At 34.8% G+C, this 25,757-nt stretch overlaps 1 protein-coding gene across 2 annotated transcripts in view; it reads left to right on the forward strand.

Moving 5' to 3' along the window:
- LOC105471064 (solute carrier organic anion transporter family member 6A1) overlaps window positions 1–25,757 on the forward strand; it is a 139,716-nt gene that overhangs the window by 12,235 nt on the left and 101,724 nt on the right. For both annotated transcript variants that reach the window (XM_011723402.3, XM_011723401.3), the window contains exons 2-4: window positions 17,420–17,677; window positions 20,467–20,652; window positions 22,514–22,610. In XM_011723402.3, coding sequence (XP_011721704.2) covers window positions 17,420–17,677; window positions 20,467–20,652; window positions 22,514–22,610 — 541 coding nt within the window. The remainder of the gene's footprint in view (window positions 1–17,419; window positions 17,678–20,466; window positions 20,653–22,513; window positions 22,611–25,757) is intronic.

The raw sequence follows: 25,757 nt of genomic DNA on the forward strand, positions 1-25,757 counted from the left end.
CCCTAGGACTTCAAGTAAAATAATAAAAATAAATAAGTAAATATGTAAATAAAACAAACAAGAAAAAACGAAGTACCTCCTCCCAAAACACTTTTTAATTACAAGTGCATATGGGGAGAGTACAGTGGAGAAGCTTGGATGATACCATCTTAATTAAATGATCAAAGTTAACATTACCAGTAGTGGGCCAAATAAATAATGGGTACTACCTGATAGGATATAATGCAAACACACATTAATTTTGTGATATTCTTGCCAAAGATGTACAATCTGAATCTAAGTATGAGGAAACATCAGAAAACCCCCAAATTGAGAGACTTTGTATAAAATAACTGGTATATAATCTTTAGGAGTATCAGTCATGACAGTTAAGGAAAGATTGAGATAATCTTCCAACCTGAAGGAGACTAGAGGGCTTGACAACTAAAATGTAGTGCTTTATTCCGAACCAGTTCCTTTTGCTATAAGGGATGTTGCTGGGATATGTGATAAAATATGAATAGAATCTAAGCATTAGATGTGAGTAATGTATGAATGTTAATTCCCTGCTTTCTATAGCTGTATTATGGTTATGTAGAATAATGCCTTTAATTTTAGGAAATACACAATAAAGAATTTGGGAGGAAAAAATTACTAATTCAATTACATGTATAGATATGCAGAAATTCAGATTTTAAAAGTTCCTCCTTGAGTCATTTTAGTAATTGTATCTTTCAAGAATGTATTTATTTCATCTAAGCTGTTAAATTTTTGGCATATAGTTGTTCATAATGGTCTTTATTATTATTTTAATGTCTGTAGGAGCTGTTGTGATGTCCACTCTATCATTCATTCTTGGTCTTCTCTTCTTTATTCTTGATCAATTTGGCTTAACCAATGATATGCCGTGGCTGTGTCCACACCCAAATCTCATCTTGAATGGTAGCTCCCATCATTCCCATGTGTTGTAGGGAGGACCCAGTGGGAGGTAATTGAATCATGGCGGTGGATCTTTCCTGTGCTGGTCTCATGACAGTGAATATGTCTCACAAGATCTGATGGTTTTATAATGGGGAGTTCCCCTGCTCACTCTCTCTTGCCTGATGCCATGTAAGATGTGATTTTGCTCCTCATTCACCTTTCATCATGATTGTGAGACCTCCCCGGCCATGTGGAACTGTGAGTCAATTAAACCTGTTGCCTTTATAAATTACCCAGTATCGGGTATGTCTCTATTAGCAGTGTGAGAACAGACTAATACAATACATCCATGTCCCTGCAAAAGACATAAATTCATCCTATTTTACGACTGTATAGTATTCCATGGTGTGTATGTGCCACATTTTTATGATTTTCTAAAGGACCAGTGTGCACAACAGTGTCAACATAGCAGACCTGAGAGAGGTCTATCTTCATGGTTGGCTCTTGACTGCCATCTTGGCTGTTGGATTTTTGCAGTGTCCCCACAGTTCCCTAACTGGTTAGAAAACACTTCACATAGGTTGTCACAGTTTAAACTTAAAAGAATTAAATGTGTACTGTTTGACTCCAGTGGCAGAGATTCTTGACTTGCACCTGGTTTCTTTCTGACCTTGCCCCATGTGCCTTTTCCCTTTACTGCTGTTGTTTTGTAAGTCATAGCTATGAGTGAAACTATATCCAGAGACTTTTGAATCCTTCTAGTGAACTACTGAACCAGTGATGGTCTTTGAGACCTCCTACAGAAAAAGAGTTGTTTTGTTTTTTTCATTGTGGGGTTAAAGTTGGCCTCTTTACATGCAACTTTTCTTTTATAAAATAAAAACCAATATAATTTACATACCATAAAATTTTCCTTTTGAAGTGAACAATTTAGTGTACTTTTAATATATCTACCAAGTTGTGCAACTGCTATTACTGATTCCAAAACATTTTCCTCATGCAAATTAGAAAATCCACTCTAATTGACTCTATATGTGTGAATTTAATTATGGACTCTCAGTTACACTCCATTGATTTATACATCTATCCTTATTCCAGTACCACACATAGCTTTGTAGTCGATTTTAAATTTAGAAAGGAAGTATGAGTCTTTCATCTTTGTTTTTTTTTTTTCAAGATTGTTTGGGCTATTGTGGGTTCCTTGTATTTTCATCTGAATTTTAGAATAAGCTTGTCAATTTCTGCACAATGCCAGCTGGGATTTTGTAGAGATTTTGAGGAATCTGTAGGTTAATTAGGAGATTATTGCCACTTAAGCAATGTTAAATCTCCCAATCCATGACATGCAATGTTTTACCATTTATTTCGGCCTTTGGTTTCTTTCAGTGATGTTTTGCCATTTCCATCATATTTGTATATCAGTCTTGTATGCTGAATCTTGCTGAATTGTTTTATTAGATCTAGTGTGTTGTTTTGTATGTGTGTGGATTCTTTACACTTTTATGTGTACCAGATCATGTCATTTGTGAATAGTTTTACTTCTTCATTTCCAATATGGATAACTTTTATTTCCTTTACTTGCCTGACTTCCCTGGCAAGCACTTCCAATACGATGTTGAATAGAAGTAGTACAAGTGGACAACCTTGTCTAGTTCCTTATCTTGGGAAAGCTTTCAGTCTCTCAACATTAAGTATACTGAGGGTTTTTCATGTATAAAGTTATCAGTGTGAGGAAGTTGCTTTCTATTCCTAGTTCTTGGAGTGTTTTTATTATGAAATTGTGCTGGATTTTGTGAAATGCTTGGCATTTTGATGATACTGTGGTTTTTATCCTTTATTAATATAGTGATTTACACTAATTTCATATATTGGACTAACTTTGCATTAATGGGATAAATCCCACTTTATCAGGTTTACCATCATTTTTCTAATATGCTGGATTCAGTTTGCTAGTGTTGTGTCAAAAATCTTTACATCTATAGTCAAAGTGATATTGTTTTGTAGTTTATGTTTTTTTGGTCAGGATTTGTTGTCAAGGTAATACTGGTCTAATAGTATAAATAGGGAACTGGGGTGGGGTAGTTAAACAAAAAAAGAAAGAAAAAGAATAAGTAGGGAAATATTCTGTCCTTTTATTTTCTGAGAATATTTGGGAAATAACATTTGGTAAAATGTACCAGTGAAGCCATCTGGCCCTGAATTTTCTTATGGGAAGTTTTATGATCAAGCTGTATATTTGTTGTAGATCTATTCAATTTTTCTGTTTTTTTTTTTTCCTGAGCCAGTTTCTATGGCTTGTGTCTTGCTAGGTAGGGATATTTCCTTTGCATCTAGATTTCTAACTGTTGCTCTACAATTGTTTAACAGTATAATCTTTCCAATTTCCATAAAATCAGTAGTAATATTCCTTATTTCATGCCTGTGTTTGTGAAGCTGGAGTCTTCTCTCTTTTCTCTTGACCAGTGTAGCTAAAGGTTTGTCAACTTTGTTGATCTTTACCAAGAATCAACCTTTTATTTCATTGATTTTTCTCTATTGTTTCTATTTTATATTCTATCTATTCACGTTCTAATAATTCTTCTTCTTCTTGATTTGGGTTTAGTTTTTTTTTTTTTTTTTTTTTTTTTTTCGTATGGTGGAAGATTATGTTACTGATTTGAACTCTTCATTCTATTTTTCTTTAGTCAGGATCTTGCTCTGTCACCCAGGTTGGAGTGCAGTGGTGCAGTCATAGCTCACTGCAGCCTCGAAATCCTGGGCTTAAGTGATCCTCTTGCATCAGCCTCCCAAGGAGCAAGGACTACAGGTGTGTGCCACCATACTGGGCTTTTTCTTCTCTTTATATAGGCTTTCATTGCTATGCATTTTCTCTAAGTATTAACTTTGACTGCATCCCACTATATTTTGACATATTGCGATTTTATTTTTGCTCATCTCAACATATTTTCTGATTTCACTTTTTCTTTTTCTTTTTTTTTTTTTTTTTAAGACAGAGCTTCGCTCCCATTGCCTGGAGTGGAGTACAATAGCATGACCTCAACTCACTACACCCTCTACCTCCTGCGCTCAAGTGGTTCTCCTATCTCAGCTTCCTGAGTAGCTGGGACTACAAACACACACCACTGCAGTCAGCTAGTTTTTGTATCTTTTGTAGATGGGGTTTCACCATATTACCTGGGCTGATCTTGAACTCCTGAGCTCAAGTGATCAGCCTGTCTCAGCCTCCCAAAGTTCTGGGATTATAGGCGTGAGCCACCGCACCCAGCCTAATTCATTTTTGATTTCTTGTTTGACCCATTGATTATGAATGTATTGTTTAATTTTTCACATATTTGTGGACTTTTCTAATTTGTGTTTGTTATTTTTGGTTTTATTTTGTTTTGGTCAGAGATAATACTTTTATGATTCCAATCTTTTTACATTTATTGAGACTGGCCAGCTGTGGTGGCTCACACCTGTAATCTTAGCACTTTGGGAGATTGAGACAATAAAATAAAGGCACATTTTAGAATTAAGGACCTTGCCTTTTAAAAGGATTACTCTAGATCCCCACCTTCTTCCAAAAAGAAAACCTAAAACAAAGCATTAACAGGACAAAGGAAAGTTATAAGTAAATTAACTGTCTTCAGAACAACATTCAGCACTTTTTAAAGGAAGAAAACATAAGGCAAACTCTTCTCAACATACTGTACACATGTCTGGCATACAATATCCAGCATGCAAGAATAAATACAATTGTGACCCATAATTTAGAAATAACTAAATGTTTGTGGCAGCAAACATTAAACATTGTCTAGAGGCAAGAGGATTGCTTGAGTCCAGGAGATTGAGACCAGTCTTCTCAACATAGTGAGACCCAGTCTCTACAAAAAATTTGTAAAAATTGGCTGCTTGTGGTGTGTGCCTGTAGTCCCTGGGAGGCTGAGGTGGAAAGATTCCTTGGGCCCAATAGTTTGAAGCTGCAGTGAGCTATGATCATGCTATTGTACTCTAGCCTGAGTGATAGATAAAGACCACGTTTCAAAAAGAAAAAAATTATTAAACCTTATTTTGTGGCCTAACATATGGTCTATCCTGCAGCAAGTGCCAAGTGTGCTTGAGAAAAATGTTTATTCTACTTTTATTCGGTAGAATTGATGTCTGTTAGGTCTTGTTGATTTGTGGCATCTAAAAAGTATTTTTGGCTGGGCACGGTGGCTCACGCCTGTAACCCCAGCACTTTGGGAGGCCAAGGCAGGCGAATCACAAGGTCAGGAGATTGAGACCATCCTGGCTAACATGGTGAAACCCTATTTCTACTAAAAATACAAAAAAATTAGCTGGGCGTGGTGGCGGGCGCCTGTAGTCCCAGCTACTTGGGAGGCTGAGGCAGAAGAATGGTGTGAACCTGGGAGATGGAGTTCGCAGTGAGCCGAGATCACACCACTGCACTCCAGCCTGGGTGACCAAGCAAGACTCCGTCCAGAAAAATAAATAAATAAATAAATAAAAAGTCTTTTATTTTCTTACTAATCTTCTGTCTAGTTTTTCTATTCATTATAAAAAGCAGGATATTGAAGTCTCCAAATATTATTGTTGGCTTGTCTATTTGTTCTTAAAATTCTGTATTTGTTTTACATCTTTTGGAGTGGTTTTACATTTATAATTGCTATATCTTCTTGATGGATTGACCCTTTTTATTGACCTTTTTCTGTAGTAATAATCGCATACTTTGAGTTCATTTTTTTCTTAAACTTCTAGCTTCCTCAGATGGCAGCTTAGATCATTGATTACATAATTTTCTGATATTCTATTTTTGACTCTTAACGTTATAATTTTCTGTATAAGCACAGTTCAGCTGCATTATAAACTTTTAAAGATGTTGTGTTTTTATTTTTCTTCAGTCATTTATTTAACTTATCCATGAGCTATAATCACAATATATTGTTGCATTATTAGTGTGAACCAGTAGTTATATATTACATCAATTAAGAATAAGAAAAATAAAGGATTTCATTATTTATTTATTTTTCTTTATATAGAAGTAATTTTGTAACATAAAATTTTCTTTTTTTCTGAAGAAATTCTTTAAACATTTCTTGTAAGGCAGGTCTACTACTGACAAGATCCTCAATTTTTGCTTGTCTGAGAACATCTTTCTTTCTCTTTGGTTTGAAGAATAATGTCACTGGATAAAGAATACTAGATTAGTGGGGATTTTTTTCCTCTTCTTTCAACACTTTAAATACTTCTTTCCACTTTTTTCTTGCTTGCATAGTTTGTGAAGAGAAGTCTAGTGTAATTCTTATTTTTGATTCTTCACAGGTAAGGTATTATTTTTTCCTCTGACTTTTTTCAATATTTTCTTTGATTTTCCACAGTTTGAATATGATATGTGTAGGTGTAGATTTTGTGGTGTTTGTCCTTCTTGGTCTTTTATGAGCTTCCTGAATTTTTGGTTTGTTATCTGTCTGTCATTAATTTTGGAAAATCATCAGCCATTTTACTTCAAATTATTTATTCTCTTTCTTTTTCTCCTTCCCATTCTGATATTCCCTTTTTGTATGTTACAGCTGTTGTAATTGTTGCACAGTTCTTAGATACTCTGTTCTTTTTCTTTCATTTTTCTCTTTGCTTCTAGTTTGGTAAGTTTCTACTAACACATTTTCAAGCTTGTGGATTATTTTCTTGACCCTATCCAGTCTATTGAGGAGGTCATCAAAGACTTTTTTTTTTCATTTCTGCTGCAATGTTTCTGATTTCTCACATTTTATTTTGATTCTTTCTTAGAGTTTCCATCTCTCTCCTTACATTACTTACCTGCTGTTGCATATTGTCCATTCTTTCCAATAGAGTCCTGATATGGTTTGGATTTGCATCCCTGCCCAAATCTTATGTTGAATTGTCATCCCCAGTGTTGGAGGAGGGTCCTGGTGGGAAGTGATTGGATCATGGGGGCAGACTTCCCCTTTGCTGTTCTTGTGATAGTGAGTTCTCATGAGATCTGGTTGTTTAAAAGTGTATAGCACTTTGCCCTTCGCTCTATTCCTCCTTCTCTGGCCATGTAAGATGTGACTGCTTTCGCTTCACTTTCCACAATGATTGTAAGCTTCCTGAGGCCTTCCCAGCCATGCTTTCTGTAGAGCCTGCAGAACTGTGAGTCAATTAAACCTCCTTTCCTTATAAATTATCCAGTCTCAGGTAGTTCTTTATAGCAATGTGAAAATGGACTAATACAAGTCCTTTGCATATTGATCATGGTTATTTTATTTTTTAATTGACACATAATAATTGTACATACATATGGGATAAAATGTGGCATTTCAATATATGTTTATATTGTGTAATGATCAAATCAGTATAATTAGCAAATCCATCACCTCACATAGTTATCATTTCTTTGTGTTGAGAACATTCAAAATGCTCTCTTACAGCTATTTTGAAGTATACAATACATTATTGTTAATAGGGTGACTCTAGTCATCCTACTGTGCAACAGAGCACCAGAATTGATATTTCCTATCTAACTGTAACTTAGTACTCATTGACAAACCTCTGTGCATCCCTCCTTCCACCCTCTCCAACCTCTGGTAACCATTATTCTACTCTTTACTTCTATAAAATCAACTTTTTTAGATTCTACATATGAGTGAGATCATGCAGTACTCGTCTTTCCATGTCTGGCTTATTTTACTTAACATGATGTTCTTTATCCATGTTGTAGTAAATAACAGGATTTTATTCTTTTTTATGGATGAACAATATTCCATTATGTATATATACCACATTTTCTTCATCCATTCATCCATCAATGGACACTTACGTTGGTCCATATTTTAGCTATTATGAATATTGCTTCAATAAACATTGGGGTGCAAATACTTCTTTGACATACTGTTTTTATTTCATTTGAATATATGTCCAGTAGTGGGATTGCTGGATCATTTGGTAGTTCTATTTTTAAGTTTTTGAGGAACCTCCATACTGTTTTTATAATGGCTATTCTAATATAAATTTCCACCAACATCGTATAAAGGCTTCCTTTTCTATACATCCTTGCTAATACATATCTTCTGTCTTTTTGATAAAAGCCATTCTAACTGAATATCTTATTATTTTGATTTGCATTTCCCTGATGATTAGTGATGTTGAGCATTAAAAAAATAGATCTGATGATCATTTGTGTGTCTTCTTTTGAGAAATGCCTATTCAGGGCTTTTGCCCATTTCTAAATTGGATTATTATTTTTTTTTTCTTTTGAATTGTTTGAGTTACTTATGTATTCTGGATAATAATTTAAATTTCTGGAAAGCCACCTTTTCCATATGATTCTCTTTTAGAGTTTTCCACTGAGGGTAACTTATGTGATATTTGGAAGGTTGAAGAGAAGGAGAGGAGAGTCCTCCTTCTCCAGAGATGTTTGCAAGCAGATCCTTGCAGGTCTGAGGTTGCATGTATCCTGCTGAACACTTAAAAACCACCCACTTTGCTCCTGTAGACTGATGCAGTTCTTGGGAACTATTGCAGAGACTCTTGAGCATTGCATCAGTTTCTTGGCGACTTTTTGAAGAAAATAAAGAGGAGAGATAGCAGTGGGGCATACCCCTAACAAATGGGACTCTAACTTTTATGCTTCTATGCTTCCTATGCTTCTGTCTCCTCAGGCCTACTGGCTGTAACTTCCTGACATTTTAAGTGACTTCCTCAATCTTCTGTCTCTCAGTTCTCCCAATATTCGAATGCAAGCCCTAATTCTTAAATCCTTATTTTCTAGCATTTTTAGAGTGGATCTTCTTTTATATTTGAATGAAAAATGATCAATTTTTGATATATGAAATTATTCCTTAAAAATGGGAAATCTGGAATTTTTTCTCTGATGTGACTAGATTTAAGACAGTAATGACCTTGTTTCCAGTGAAAATATGGAACACTGATATCTCTAGGATGCAGTAACAACATTATTGCTTAAATTAAATTGACTGAACTGTCAAGTGTCTGTGTTAGGAAAGGATTACCTGTTTGGATTTTCTTCTCCTGAATCTTGTTCCCATAATTTCTCATCTCTTAGTTAGCTCTTGTATGTCTTCAGACAGATCTAAAAGTATCTTTTAACTTTCATATTCTCGGCAGAATGAGAGAATTGAATTATTTAGTCTACTATTAATGGAAGTGTAATCAATAGGTCAGGGAACTATATCAAAGACAGTTGTTCAAGTGTATCTTAATATGTTACTTTTTAAAATAGAATATTTGGAAACTCATGTGAAAATATAACAAAACATTAACATTTGATAAATCTAGGAGAATTGTATATTTCTATTTTCTGTGATTTTACTGATTTTTGCTCACCTGATATGTAACAGTTTGAAAACATTGAGATTTGTTTTGATTTATTTCTCTTTATGTTTTCTTTGTTTTCTCATTTTATTTATTTAACCTTATATCAGTTAATACTTAATATAATGATAGTTATTGTATTGGAATTATACTCTTTATCATTATAAAATTTTCCTTTGCTTTGTTTAATTAATTGCCTTATTGTAGGGGAACATATTTACTACTTAACTGGTTGACTATATGCTTTAATTTACCTGAAACAGTTCCAGTTTATGCCTGCTGTACCATTTTTCATTGCAGTTTTCTCCCTCTTTTGCTAAGTATTATTATTAATAGTTTGTTTAAACAAACTGGGATGGATTTAGTTGGCCCTAACTTTATGCTTTTAGATTCTTCCTGGTCTTGTTTTACAGTGGTTAAAAAACTTGTGTGCTGAACACAATTCTTACTTTGATGTAGAGTTAGATCTAAAAGACAACACAGCAATAACCTTTCTTTCTTTCTAGACCTTGTCCACATGTAGTGTTAATGAAAATTCCTTTCGGCCAGGCGCGGTGGCTCAAGCCTGTAATCCCAGCGCTTTGGGAGGCCGAGATGGGTGGATCACGAGGTCAGGAGATCGAGACCATCCTGGCAAACACGGTGAAACCCCGTCTCTACTAAAAAATACAAAAACCTAGCCTGGCGAGGTGGCGGGTGCCTGTAGTCCCAGCTACTCGGGAGGCTGAGGCAGGAGAATGGCGTGAACCGAAGAGGCGGAGCTTGCAGTGAGCTGAGATCTACCACTGCACTCCAGTCTGGGCAACAAAGCGAGACTCTGTCTCAACAACAACAACAAAAAAACAAACAAACAAACAAACAAAATAGAAAATTCCTTTCAGGGACAGTGTGATGCATTTCTTGAAAAATGAAGTAATCTTGTATCTAGTCTCCAGATTTAACTCCACTCAATTTTGAGTGGTTGGGCAAGTATTTGATGTGGCTGGTTCTGCCACCCACTTGGTATATTAGCCAGTTTGTGATGGTCCATGCTGCAACTTGCAAGAGGCATGAAGTCACCAGCCTACCTGTTGGTAAGGTCAGTGGGAAGCATTAGACATAATAGATTAGCTTTGCTTGAAGTATCTGTAGGAAATAGTGGCCGAAGAGTAAAGTCATAGAGTGCATAATAGTCTAAGCACACTTTGTACACAGTATTTTCATTTATCATATAGTGCATATCACCATCATTTTATGATTTTATTATTTGGTAAAGCTTTTTTACTTTCTAGTATACCTTTTTTGGCACAATGACATCAAAAATGCCATGTGCTATTCTTAAGCAAATTGATGAAGACTTGTACATTGTTTACATTTACTATTTATCAAAGGCCATAGTGATATTACTGACCACATAAAAATCTGAAGACATAAATCTGCTGAAGTTAATGGTGATTTTAGAAGACTATGGCTGAAAAAGATAACACATGCAGCTGCAAAAGGCTTATTTACAAAACATTTTGTGAAAGCATGATTTATTCATCTAGATTTAACTGTTCTAGTTTAATCTTACTCATTTTCAATTCCAAATTTTTATATCCACATATGAAAATTAAAATAATAGCTATAAATGAATTCACCCCATTAGCAGAAGGACAATTTTTCAAATTGTTAAATAATGCCAGCTTTGTATCAGTGCCATTGGGAACTTCAAATAGAAAATAAATAAACTCAAATAATAATTTGTTTTTTGTGAAATTAAATGAAAATTTTGGAAGTTCATTCTGTTGAAGATAAACACCTGATATTAATGTGAATACTGTATTTTTAAATTGTCATTTTTGTAGATAAAATTATTTATTTCTGTAACAATGTTATTTACACGAATTTTTGTGTAAAGTATCATAGTAAAGACAATGTATTTATCGTACTAGGAAAGCAGTGAAGCAGAAATGTGCTTGGAATTGGTACACAAACAATTCGTAATTGTATCCTAACAAAATATAATATTTAACATCAACATTTACAAACATTTATTCATGTTCAAGTTTTTATGTATTAATACTTCCTCTTATTGGTATACATTGCCTTTCTTTGTCTCCTGGAAACAATAGATTTTACAAATGTTGGACTTTTCTTTCATTATTTTATAAAGTAACCTCAGTTGATTTATGATTTTGAACTGTTTTATAAACAAATTCTCTAATTTACAGTTGTACTTTTATTTAAAAGCGGCCGAAAATCTTCCATTAAAGTATTCAATAAATGAATCATCATACTTCTAAAATATTAGAAGCTTTTGTTGAATTTTAATTATTGAAAACAAAGCTTAAAGATGGGAAGATACTAAAGTACATCCTTCCAAAACTAAGAGAGGAACTAAGCAGACTATGAGAGCTTGAGTAGCATACAAGATTTATTTTAGAAATCCTTTAATTGTGCTTTGTACAAATATTTATTTTGGGAAAGAATCTTTGGATAGTTTATTCTAATTAGGCAAATTTATACTTTGTAAATTGAATTGCATGAACTTAAGTAAACCTATAGTTTTACATAGCTAAATTTGGTGAAACAAAGTATAATAAATAGAGACAACTTATTTGAAGAGTTTTGTCTTGTAAAATATTTTTCAAAGAAATATTATCTGAATGAAATATTTTGGTTTAAATAGTTTAATATGAAAATATAATTGAGAATATCCTTCATTTAACAGTGCTTGTTTTGAGCTTACTAGACACTTACACACTTGTAGAGAGTTTTTATCAATTAAAATATCATTTTCTACAGTGACATGTCAATAGAGGTTGTAATAACTTCAAATTTATTAACTCTGTACTGGAAGCCCCTAAGACCAGAGTCAGGCTAAATGTTTCCCTAGGACTTCACAGGACTTAGAATAAGCTCATGGTTGTGGTTTATTACAGTGAAAGGATATAGATTAAAATCAACTGAGGCAAAAGGCACATGGGATGAAGTCTGGAAAAAAACAGGCGCAAGTTTTCATGTGTCCTCTCCCAGTGGAATCACATGGACATGCTTATTTCTCCCAACATGTGTTACTAACCAGGGAAGCACACCCAAAGTGTTACTAACCAGGGAAGCTTATGTGAGCCTTCATGTTCAGGGTTTTCTGTCAGTCATGTAGGCATGCAGCACCTCTGTGACTAACCTCAGATACTCAGACTCCACACCCACACCCCATGACAAGAAAGATCTTCACCATAAATCACATCATCAGCATAAACTGTGTGATCAAACTGGTACAATATGGCCCAAGGCCTCTGCCATATAAAAACATTGTTATCGGACAGAATATTCCAAGGGCTTAGAGCTTTTCTCCTGGGAGCTACCAAACAGCCAGTCTTGAAGTCAGGCCTTTATTTTATTTGTTTGTTTGTTTGTTTATTTATTTATTTATTTATTTTGAGATGGAGTTTCACTCTTGTTGCCCAGATTGGAATGCAATGGCGCAATCTCAGCTCACCAAAACCTCCACTTCCCGGGTTCAAGCGATTCTCCTGCCTCAGTCTCCCGAATAGCTGGGATTACAGGCAGACGCCACCAAGTCTGGCTAATTTTGTATTTTTAGTAGAGACGGATTTCTGCATGCTGATCAGGCTGGTCTCGAACTCGCAACCTCAGGTGATCCACCCACCTTGGCCTCCCAAATTTCTGTGATTACAACCATGAGTCACCGCTCCCGGCCAGGTCTTTTTAAAACAACCCAGTCCTGTTCAGTTAACCCTTCACTGCAAAACTGTGAAAAGCAACTTTAATATATTGCACCTAACTTTGTAAAAACTATTAAAACATATTTTTCAGAAAAGATATTAATCACATTTTATTAAGGATAGTTTGGCTAAGAAACTGGTTAAAGTATGTGCGTGTTTATTAATATTCTTATTTTAAAAAACATTGTGATATATAACATAAAAATGCTTGGAAATGTTTTAAGTAAACTTTTTCAGCTTCACCATTGTAATAAAAGTAATTTGTCTATAATTACAAAAATAATATGACGTTTTTATTTGACGGAGTCTCCCTCTGTCGCCCAGGCTGGAGTGCAGTGGTGCAATCTTGGCTCACTGTAAGCCTTTGCCTTCTGGGTTCAAGCAATTCTCGTGCCTCAGACTCCCTGAGTAGCTGGGATTACAGGCTTCTGCCACCAGGCCTGGCTAATTTTTGTATTTTTAGTAGATATAGGGTTTCACCCTGTTGATCAGGCTGGTTTAGAACTCCTGACCTCAGGTATCCACCCACCTCAGCCTCCCAAAGTGCAGGGATTACAGGTGTGAGCCACTGCACCCAGCCAATAATATGACTTTTGATATAATATTCTGTACCAGTCATTGAACCAGGAGAAACAAAGCAAAACAAACTAACAAACCCTCAAAGATGGAAATCTGGAATTGGTTCTCTGACATGATTGAGCTTGAAGCCAATGACAAAAGTGGTATTTGTGCCTGTGAATTATGGTTCACTAGAAATCCATGGCATGTAGCAACAAAAAGAGTCATTTAAATTATGCCTAGGATAAAGTTCTTATTGAAGGCAAGACATTGAAAGACAAAACAGCTGCTGCAATTGACTCCTGTGGTGGAAACTTTAACTGCATTGAAAAGTTTACAGAAGGAAAATGAAAAGTTTAGTGTATGGTTAGAAAACGTGTGAGCTTCTCTCATAGTCTCATAAGAAACTCTTATTATTTTTAGCCACATATTTTTGGTCAATACTAACTCTTATTCACAGGCGGCAGAATTGCAACATAAGTTGAACTCAAACTCACCAGATCACTTCTGTGGGAGTTGGGGCATTGATTTGAGAAAAAAGAAACCCTGTGAATTAGGATAAAGGCATCTGGGTGAAATTTGGTGAACCTGAGAACCATGAAACCCCAAATCCTGTACCTTCTTTGCCAGTAGAAACAGTTATTCCTCTTATATCTTAAGAGAAACAATTCCTTGCTTGAAGACATTGAATTGACCTCACCTGAGTTAAAGGAATGCTAATTCCCCTTATAACCCATCCCATACCCCATTGCTGCCAGACTCATAACTCAAATCAGATTCAGCCTTCCCAGAATGATAAAATCTATCCTATGAGAAAATATTCTATATACCAAAATTTGCTTGCCACTTCAGTAGTGGTTCAAGACACCAATCAGTTTAGAGTATATGGAACACTCTGTCTTCCAAAATGAAGGAAAATTTGTGCTACTGTACCACTCACTATTAAGAAAGAGGCACAAATTTTGGTGAGCCTCTGTGATTTTTCAATGGTAGAAGTATGCTATGGTAGCATTATATACTTAGTCAGGGGAGGCCTTGAAAAGTAGAGGAAAAAGGAAATCCTCCCCGTGGAAAGAACATTGAGCGGTACATCTGATTGTCCATATTGTCAAACATTGCCCAGTGGTTTGACCATTTGGTAATTAGGAAGGCTGTGTAAGTGGTATGTCTCTCCATATAAGTAGAGTTATCCTATCTGAATGAATATTCACCAAAAGAAAGCCATTGCACAAGAGGGTCTCAATAATGAAGTACATAGACAGATATGAATATTAGCCAACCTCTTTCCCTAGCCATTCTATCTCTTGTTCAATGGGGTCTTATTTATAGTGACAATTACATCAAGGATGGAGGTTATATGAGAGGTGATAGACAGCCTTACCTTCACCAGAGCTCGTCTGGTTATTGCACTGCTGAATGCCTGACTTGCTACCAGGAAGAGTCAATATAATCTAGGTACTGGCCCCATTCCTTAGTGAAACCAACCAGTTACCTGGAGGCAGGTATTATATAGTTCTGGTTCTGTTATGAAGTGGGCAATAATTTCCCCTCACTAAATTAGACATTTATTTTGGATATAGGTTCTTCTTTTGTCATCATGGTCCCGCTAACACTACCATAACTGGACTTAATGAATGCCATATAAAGCATTATAATCATATTTATCAACACGTTGCTTCTAATCAAGGAACTCATTTTACAGTAAAGAAGTATAGCAGAAGGCTCATGTTCATGTAATTCACTGATTTTACTTCATGTCTCAATAATCAGAAACTTTTGGTCTTATAGATAATTATGATGTCTTATTGAAGACTCGGATAAGACTCCTAGTAGTAGACAACATTCAACCACTCCCAGTAGTAGACAACAAGTTTGTAGTGCTGTTCTATGTGCTTTGAGAGAACAATCTATGTATATTATCTGGGATCAAGGGGTAGAAGAGGGAGTGAATAGTAGAAGAAGGAAGTTATGAATATCAACTATAGTCTCATAACCATTTAGAGAAATAAAACTTGTGGCAGCTCTGCATTTCCTCTTACTTGCTTGTCTTGTGTATTCACACACAAATATGTTATATGTACATTTGTGTGTGTATATGTTTATATATATATGTTCTGGTTTTTTATTTTCTCTCTTCCTCTTTTTTCCTATTGTATTTTTCTATTAATACTTTATGGAAGGTATAAAACCATATAAATTAATCTCTAGGTTATAGAATATGCCTCAATTAGAAGGGAAATTAATAACCCCACCTTAGAGATAAACTTAATTACTGACAGGACTTATTTCCTACATTGGCTATTATCCTCCTTGGCCACATCTAATGTAAAAGTTAAAGAAAATTCTTATCCTGGGTGCAGCAAAGCTTTTATAGGTTGTTTCCTACTGGTATTGCTCTGCTAAAACTAGTTGTGGCTCCAAATCTAGCTCGTGGTTTCTTTGGCAATATATTTCCCCTCAAATATTTAGTTAGTGCTGTGATATATTTGCTTAACTATTGGTGGTTAACTTTGCAATTTGGTTTTTAGGTCAAAGAAAATCCATTCAGGTTTGTGATTAAACTGAAGGATTAGCATTACACTGAGATAGATATGGTGATTGATTAGACTATGTATCTCTGTTTTTTGGGGGAAAGAGTAACAGCATCTCTGTAAAATGATCATTGTGATACATTAGGCAGAAGCATGATGATATTGCTACTTATTTGATATTAAAATTTAAATATGGGAGGAAAAGTGAAAATGTATACCAAATAGTCTAAAAGATAAACTCTGTAAGTTATTTGTCTGTTGGCCATGAACTCCATTACTCCTATTTGCAAGGGAATGGGAAGTCTGAAACTACACTTCCCAGAGTTGCTGGGGCCCAGCTGACTTCGACTTACATGTTGCCAATGAATCTGTGGCAGTAGATTTGAAAAAGGGCAAAGGGAAGACTTTCTTTTCCTTTCTGTTTCTGGTGGTGTTTTTGGCATCAGGAGCAATGCTGAGTGATTAAAGGCTCCTGGATTTATGCTCAGGAATAAATGTGATGCTATCAGTACTATAGAGCCCATGAGCTCTGGGTATCAGAATCAGCAGTTGAGCTCCCTGTCGTAGGAAGACTGTGGGCTCCTGGCTTCCTGCAAAAAAAAGGTAGTGATTACAGTTCTAACAGCAGCAGCAGCAGCAGCAGCAGTAGTAGTAGCAACCTAGGCACTGGTAACTTTGGTTGCATAGATAACATGAATTTTGATTAGTAACCGTTTGGACTCCAACTAATGTACTACTTTGTAATCAATCCCTACATCAATTAATTTTGTTTCAAATTCTTAGTGTGATTATAATTACTTTTTTCCTAGTTGGATGTTGAGTGATAGAAACATACATAACGTGGTACCATTTATTTCACATTCAAGAACATGAAAAACAATACTTGATATTGTCTAAGGACATATGCATTGTCAAAAATGTTAAAAAGGCTAACAACTGGTAAACTTTAAATACAGGATACTGATTATGGAGGGAAGGGAGACAAATGAGTTTGGGAAGTATGCATTGGGCTTTAACTATTTCGATAATGTTTTATTTTCTATTCTAGATGGTAGATAAATATTATATTAGTAATAGTTTTTAATTTTTTATAATGTGAAATGCAATATATTAAAATAAAGATCAGTACTAAGTGCGATGACACAGCAATCACTATTCTTTAGGAAATTACTCATAGAAGTAGTTAAAAAATAGCTTCAAAAATTCAATTAGCGAATATTTTGTAGAGGTTAAGGCCTATTTGTGTTTTAGAAAAGGAATTGTTACATGCTTATAGCTTTTAAACATTCAGAATAATGTAAAATAAACTTACATCATGTAATTTAAATTTTGCTTTGTAATAATCATAATAATGCCTTCTTAAAATGCATATCATTGCTTTCTCTTTTTCTTTTTACATTTTAGGTGTGGTGTTTGGTCTTACAGATGTCAGCATTGGCAATGTTCAGAGGGAATATTCTCTGAAAACCATTGAAAAGTTGGCATTGGAATTGAGTTATGATATTTCATCTGGCCTGGTAGCAATGTTTATAGCATTCTATGGAGACAGAAAAAAAGTAACATGGTTTGTAGCTTCCTCCTTTCTTATAGGACTTGGATCACTTTTATGTGCTCTTCCATTCATTAATGAAGAAAAAAATAAAAGTAAGGTAGGAATTGAAGGTAAGGTTTTAAAATATACTGTCATATATCAAATCAACATTCATTCAAATCTTGGCTCAAGGAACTTAAAATAGACTGTGATAATTGTTTGTCTGTATATCTATCCAGTCATCCATACTGATTTATGTGACCAAGTTTGCTAATTAACTAACTGTAGCATCCTAGTGGACATACATGTCATCATAGAGGAAGTTAATGATTAGTTTTAGTCTCTTGATAGAAAACATTTATTTTCAGATGTTGGTCAGTAGGAAGCTCAGTACTGCGATCCCTAGGAGAAGGGAAATAAACAACTTGAATTTTCTTTGAGAAGGCAAGAGTGAATCGATTAGGGGCATGTTTTATGATTATCAGGAGCATGAAGGACCTCCTCGAGTTTATTAATCATGAAATCAAAGTGGGATTTGCATGGTTGTGCAGCTACATCAAGCTTTAAAAGTACAGGTAGGGAGTGGGAAGCAGAGTTATTTTGAGTAGGGTTGCAGTTTGACCATGGGGTTGCATGATTTGAAAGAAAGCAAGGGAATTAAAAGTATTTAGATGATAGTGAAAGAAGTAAGGACATGAAGGGGACATTGGGATAGTGAAAAGGAGCAGAATCAATGGATTATATGCCCTGATGAATTTTTAAGGATTGTTGGAATTGGGTTGCTAGAAAGAGTGAGTGGAAAGATAGGGGTGGTTAGAATGTAGATGTTTGAAATTATCATTGAGAAAGGTTTGTAGTTATTATTTGTGACATTTTAAATGACTAGCTGTATTTGTCTGTTCTCAGTCTGCTATAAAGAACTACCTGAGACTGGGTAATTTATAAAGAAAGAACATTTAATTATTTCTCAACATTATTAATTAAATGTTCTTTCTTTATAAATTACCCAGTCTCAGGTAGTTCTTTATAGCAGACTGAGAACAGACAAATACAGCTAGTCATTTAAAATGTCACAAATAATAACTACAAACCTTTCTCAGGACATGGATGCAGCTGGAAACCATCATTCTTAGCAAACTATCACAAGAACAGAAAACCAAACACCGCATGTTCTCACTCATAGGTGGGAACTGAACAATGAGATCACTTGGACTCAGGAAGGGGAACATCACACACCGGGGCCTATCATGGGGAGGGGGGAAGGGGGAGGGATTGCATTGGGAGTTATACCTGATGTAAATGACGAGTTGATGGGTGCAGCACACCAACATGGCACAAATATACATATGTAACAAACCTGCACGTTATGCACATGTACCCTACAACTTAAAGTATATTAATAATAAATAAATTTAAAAAAAAAAAAAAAGAAAGAACATTTAATTGACTCACACTGCTTCAGCCTGTACAAGAGGGCTGGGGAGGCCTCAGGAAACTTACAATGATAGTGGAAGTTGAAGGGGAAGCAAGCATATCTTCACATTGTAGCAGGAGAGAGCAAGCAAAGTGGGGAGTGTTACACACTTTCAAACAACCTGATCATATGAGAACTCACTCACTATCACGAGAAGAGCAAGGGGGAAATCTGCTCCCGTGATCCAGTCACCTCCCACCAGGTCCCTCCTGCAACACTGGGAATTACAATTCGACATGAGATTAGGGTGGGGACACAGAGCCAAACCATATCACTAGCTAAGGTAGGTGGAATACAGTGCATAACAGGAAAAATGTTCAAGGAACTAAGAGGTCAGGGCGTTGGAAATATCACATTGACACTGATATCACAAGTTAATATGTCTGTACAAAATTGAACCTTCAGCATTTGAATCACAGTTCTAGAGACTACCTCCTACTTTATATGGAGTCAAAATCATTTCACATGGATACTAAACCAGCTGAAAATTTCATTTGTATACTATATTGCAATATGCACTTTAATAGTGTTTCCACAATATGATTTTAAGAGCATTTTGTTAAATGTCAACCCGAATGACCATGGCCAATATAGTCTAATAGTATTGCCTAGATCTACCAATCTACAAACAAATTTAATTACACAAGCATTTACTTAATATTGTTATATAACCATGTAAATAAAAAAAGTATAAGAAATACACTATGGCCTGAAAGACATTAAAATCTAGTGGATGACCACATAATGACTAACTCTAATGGAAAGAAATGTTCACTGTATAATGCCTTGTCCTTATGAACATATGTTCTGAAAGTTAGTGGGTCTAAAATGGGAAATTATTTAATCAGAGTGAGACAAAGTGAATATAAAGATTGTTAAAGAGGTGAACATAAAACTAAACTCAGAAGGTACTCTTTGATAACGCAGATAATCTAGAACATTAGAAATACTTTTAGCCTAGGGTCAAAAGTCAGGGGAACTAGATGTCAAATTTAAGAGGAATATGTGTATGTGTAAATGCATATATATAAATACACAAACATATCTGTGCACACATACATACAATCATGCATGCACATTTATGTTTTGGTTTATAATATATGTATCTTTTGCAAGATTCCCACACAATTTCTTCCTTTTTTTTTTTTATCTTTTATTTTGGAGACGGGGTCACAATATGTTGCCCAGGCTTGTCACAATCTTCTCACTTCACCTTTCCGAGTAGCTGGTACTACAGGTGTGTGCTGTGTCTGGTCCAAATGTGTGATGGCATTTTTCTGAGAACCTGATGATTGATTGCAGTACATTCAATGTAAATGAAATGTTAACTTAAAGAAAAAAGCTTAATTTTGGAAATAGCTTGTAAAATATTTGATAAAGAATGCTGCACATTTGTTTTATGTTTGAGTTCAATTAACAAAAATGTAATCATTGTCTTTTCAAAAGATATTTGCACAGAAATAAAGGTTGTCAGTGGTTGCCAGAGCAGTGATGCATCGTTCCAATCAAAATACCTGTATTTCATCACCCTTGGGCAGACTATGCAGGGAATAGCAGGAATGCCTCTTTATATCCTTGGAACAACCTTTATTGATGAGAACGTTGCTACACACTCAGCTGGTATCTATGTAGGCAAGTTTTACCTCCTCTATTATGATTGACCCATTTTGATTTTCCTTGAATTTTGGTATGCATATCTAAGCTGATACAAAAGTACTATTGGCCCTTATGATAACGTTGTAATAAATAACTAGTATACCAAACCTCCAAATCACATTGATTCACATAATTCTGAGGAATTGTTTGAGATTTGGGTTTCTAGACATGTCACCTGAATGTCACCGAAAATACATAGAGCAATTGAAATAATACATACTTTCGGCCAGGCATGGTGGCTCATGCCTGTAATCCTAGAACTTTGAGAGGCTGAGGCAGGCAGATCACTTGAGTTCAGGAGTTCAAAACCAGCCTGGTCAACATAGTGAAACCCTGTCTCTACTAAAAATACAAAAAAATTAGCCAGGTATGGTGGCGAGCACCTGTAATCTCAGCTACTCTGCAGGCTGAGTCAGGAGACTTGCTTAAACCCAGGAGGTTGAGATTGCAGTGAGCTAAGATCGCACCACTGCTGCCTGGGTGACAGAGCAAGACTCTCAAACAAAAAAACAAACAAAAAATACCTTCTTAAGTAATAAAAATTATACTCTTTATGTATATGTGTATGCACATTTATAAACATGTATATTCATATATATGTACACTTAATTAATAATAGCATACTATCCCTATTTACAATGTCTATGCTACTGTATCCCATAAGAAGTAATCCTGGCTATATCTCAGAATAATCTGTACTCTCTTATATTGCAATAGATTCTGGTCCTGGTAGATCATCTATTTGTACAGGGTTATCTAACTATCACTTTTGAAAATAAATTTAAAGTTGTTTTTATATACTTATTGTGAAGGTGTATTGACACATCCTGGTAGCTAAGGTGAAGGGTGCAGAAGTAATGATAACTTTAAAGGATCACCTTGCTAGAGCACCCCAAATTAAATAAAATAAGACATTTTGAATTTCTAGTTAAATATATTTTATGTATATTACACTAAATATATATATTAAATAAGGTATAATGAATTATATACTGAGTTTCTGTACTACATGCATTGGATAATACGTATGATGGTTAGTTTTATGTGTTTGCTTGGTTAGGTTATGACACCTGGTTGTATGGGTAAACACTACTCTAGATGTTTTGGTGATGGTTGTTTTTAGATGCGATGAACATTTACAATCCTCAGAATTTGAGCAAAACTGATTTCATAATGTGGGTGGGCCTCATTCAATCAGTTGAAGGTTCTATGAGCAAACACTGAGGTTTTCTGAAGAAGCAATTCTACCTAAAGACTGTAACATCAACTGCAACATCCAGCCTGCTGCTCTGCCCTATGAATTTGGTACTTGCTAGGCCTCACAATTGTATTTTGTATGAACCAGTTCCTCAAAATGAATCTCTCTATTCTCTCTCTCTTTGTTTTTTGAAGGTGATTATTATTTTTGTGTTTAAAATTTTTTTTTTAATTTCAGTAGTTTCAGGGGGAACAGGTGGTATCTGGTTACATAGATAAGCTCTTTAATGGTGATTTATGATATTTTGATGCACCCATCCTCCAAGCAGTGTACACTATACCCAATGTGCAGTCTTTTATCCCTCACCCACCTCTCACCATTACCCCCGAGTCCCCAAAGTCAATTATATCATTCTTATGCTTTTGCATTCTCATAGCATGGCTCCCACTTGTGAGAACATAATGATGTTTGGTTTTCCATTACTGTTTTTCTCTCTCTTTTACTGGTTTTGTTTCTCTGGAGAACTCTGACTAATACAGAATGCTATGAAAAGCTTTCAGAAATAATCGATTTCAGTGCTTTTTTATCATAACAAAGGTGGCTTATGAAATTGCTTGATGTTCATTGTTTATTTTACAGGTATTGCAGAGTGTACATCAATGATTGGATATGGTATGGGTTATGTGATAGGAGCACCACTAGTTAAAGTTCCTGAGAATAGTACTTCTGCAACAAAGTAAGGCATTATTTTTTCTTTCTTTTGTTTACATTGTATAAAACATTTACTAAATAGCTACCATAGCTTACAAATAAACACACATATTTAATTTGTAATAACTATAATTTTAGAAGAAGTATATGCAAATGTGACTTACATGCACATATTTGTACACATAAATACATCTAAAGTATACATCTTAAACATTTTTAAGTGTATAGTACAGCACTGTTAACTATGTGCACATTGTTTTTCAATATATATCTAGAATTTTTGCATCTTACAAAAATGCAGTCATTGTTTTACTTTCTGTTTCTGAGAGTTTGACTGTTTCAGACACCTTATAAAACTGGAATCATGCGGTATTTGTCTTTTTGTGATTGACTTATTTCACTTTAAATAATATTTTGAAGTTTCATGCATGTTGTAGCATATAACAGGATATCCTTCTTAATTTAAGGCTGAATAATACTCCACTGTATTATTGTACATACCACATTGGCTTTATTCATTCATTTTTCATGGACATTTAAGTTGCTTCCAGCTCTTTACTATTGTGAATAATGCTGCAATTAATACAGGTGTACAAATATCCCACAGATATCCTGTTGTCAATTCTTTTGTATATATACTCAGAAATTGGATTGCTAGATCATAAGGTAAGTCTATTTTTCCAATTTTATTTTTTTGAAAAACTTTTATACCATTTTTTAAAAAACTGCACCATTTTACATTCCTGCAGTGCACAGGGTTCCAATTTCTCCACATCCTCACCAATACTTGTTTTTTCTGTTTGTTTGTTTTTCTGATAGTGACCATCCTAATGGATCCAAGGTGATACCTTATTATGGTTTTGATTTGCATTTCCCTGATTATTAGTGGTGTTGAGTATCTTTTCAATGCTTCTTGGCCATTTGTATACCTTCTTTTATCAATCCAAGTCCTTTGGCCATTTTTAATTCAGATTGCTTTTTTGTTGTTGTTGTGTTGAAGTTCTTTATATATTCTGCATATTAGCCTCTTTTCAATACACGGTTTGCAAATGTTTTCTGCCATTCTGCAGGTTGCCTTTTCACTTCACCAATTGTTTCTTTTACTGCAAAAAAGTTTTTAAGTTCTGTGTAGTGCATTCATCTGTTTTTGGTTTGCTGCCTAGGCTTTTGGTGTAATATCCTAAAAATAATCGTCAAATCCAATGTCACGAAGCATTCTCCCTATGCTTTCCTCTAAGAATTTTATGGTTTCAGGCCTTGTGTTTAGATGTCTAATCCATTTTGAGTTAATTTTTGTATATGGTGTAAGGTAAGGGTCCAGCTTCATTTTTTGCATGTGGATATCCAGTTTTCCCAACATTGTTTTTTGAAGACAATTCTTTGCACATTGTGTAGCCTTGGCACCCCGTCAAAGATCATTTGACCATATATATGAGGGGTTATTTCTGGGTTCTCTGTTCTATTTCATTGGTCTATGTGTTGGTCTTTATACCAGTACCCTACTGTTTTGAGGACTGTAGCTTTGCAATATATTTGAAATCAGGAAGTGTTATGCCTCCAACTTTGTTTTTCTTTTTCAAGACTGATTTGGCTGTTCAGGGTCTTTTCTGATTCCACATGAATTTTTCCTATTTTTGTAAAAAATGCCATTGGAGTTTTGATAGGGATTGCATTAAATCTGTGTTTCATTTTGGGCTGTATAAGCATTTTAGCAATATTCTAATTCTAAGAATATTAATATTAACTCTCGTGTTTAATCCATAAACATGGGATAGCTTTACATCTATTTGTGTCTTTACTTTTTTTCAGCAATGTTTTATAGTTTGCAATGTGCAAGTCTTTCTCCTTGTACACTGTTCATTGTTAGTGTATGGAAATGCAACTGATATTTTTGTGTTGATATTGTATCCTGCAATGAATTACTGTATCCTAAATGAATTACTAAATTCATTTAGTAGTTCTAATAGTTAGGCATACGGTATGTGTATGCATGTATGTATGATCCTTAGGGTTTTCTATATATAAGATCATGTCATCTGAGAACAGAGATAATTTTACTTCTTCTTCTCCAATTTGGATGCCTTTTATTTCTTTTTCTTCTCCAATTTTTCTGGCTAGGACCTTCCAGTACTGTGTTGAACATGGGGAGAACAAACTATGGATTTGTTCCTGATCTTAGAAAACTTGCTGATTTTCACCATTGAGCATGATGTTAACTGTAGGCTTTTAATATAAGACCTTTACTAGGTTAAGGTGTAATTTCCTTGTATTCCTAGTTTTCTCAGTGTTTTTGTCATAAAAGGGCATTGAATTTTGTCAAATGCTTTTTCTGAATCAATTGATATGATCATGTGGTTTTTCTCTATTATGTTAATGTGGTGTATTATACTGATTTATTTTCATATGCTGAACCATCTTTATATTCCAGGAATAAATCCCACTTGATTATGATGTATAATCCCTTTAATATGCTGTTACATTCAATTTGCTTGTGTTTTGATTATAATTTTTTCATCAGTATTCATCAGAGATATTAGTCTGTAGTTTTCTTGTAGTAGCTTTGTCTAGGTTTAGTATTAGAGTAGGTTGGCCACATAGAAAGAATTTGAAGTATTCCCTCCTCTTCAATTACTTGGAGGATTTTGAGGAGGATTATTGTTAATGCTTATTGAAATATTTGGTACGGTTCTCCAGTGAAGCTATTTGGCCCTGGGCTTCCCTTTTTTGGGAGGTTTTTGACAGTTGATTCAATCACCTTACTAGTTACAGGTCTGTTCAGATATTTTGTTTCTTCATCATTTTGTTGGTAGGTTGAATGTTTCTAGAAATGTATCCATGTCTTCTAAGTTATCTAATTTGTTGGGATAAAATTATTCATAGTAGTTTCTTGTGATTCTTCTTATTTCTGTGGCATTTAGTTGTAAAGTCTTCCGCTCATTTCTGATTTTTGTTATTTCAGTCTTATCTCCTTTTTCTTAATTTCTCTGGCCAAGGTTTGTCAATTTTGTTAATCTCTTTTAAAAAACCATCTCTCTGTTTTGTTTATTTTCTCTATGGTTTTCCCAGGCTCTGTTTCATTTACAATAATTCTGCTGTAATTCTGCTATTTCCTTGCAACAGTTTTATAAATATATATTTTAAAACTGTATTTTAATTATATATTGGGAACTAG

This window comes from Macaca nemestrina, chromosome 6, assembly GCF_043159975.1.
Source record: "Macaca nemestrina isolate mMacNem1 chromosome 6, mMacNem.hap1, whole genome shotgun sequence".
NCBI classification, from domain to species: domain Eukaryota; kingdom Metazoa; phylum Chordata; class Mammalia; order Primates; family Cercopithecidae; genus Macaca; species Macaca nemestrina.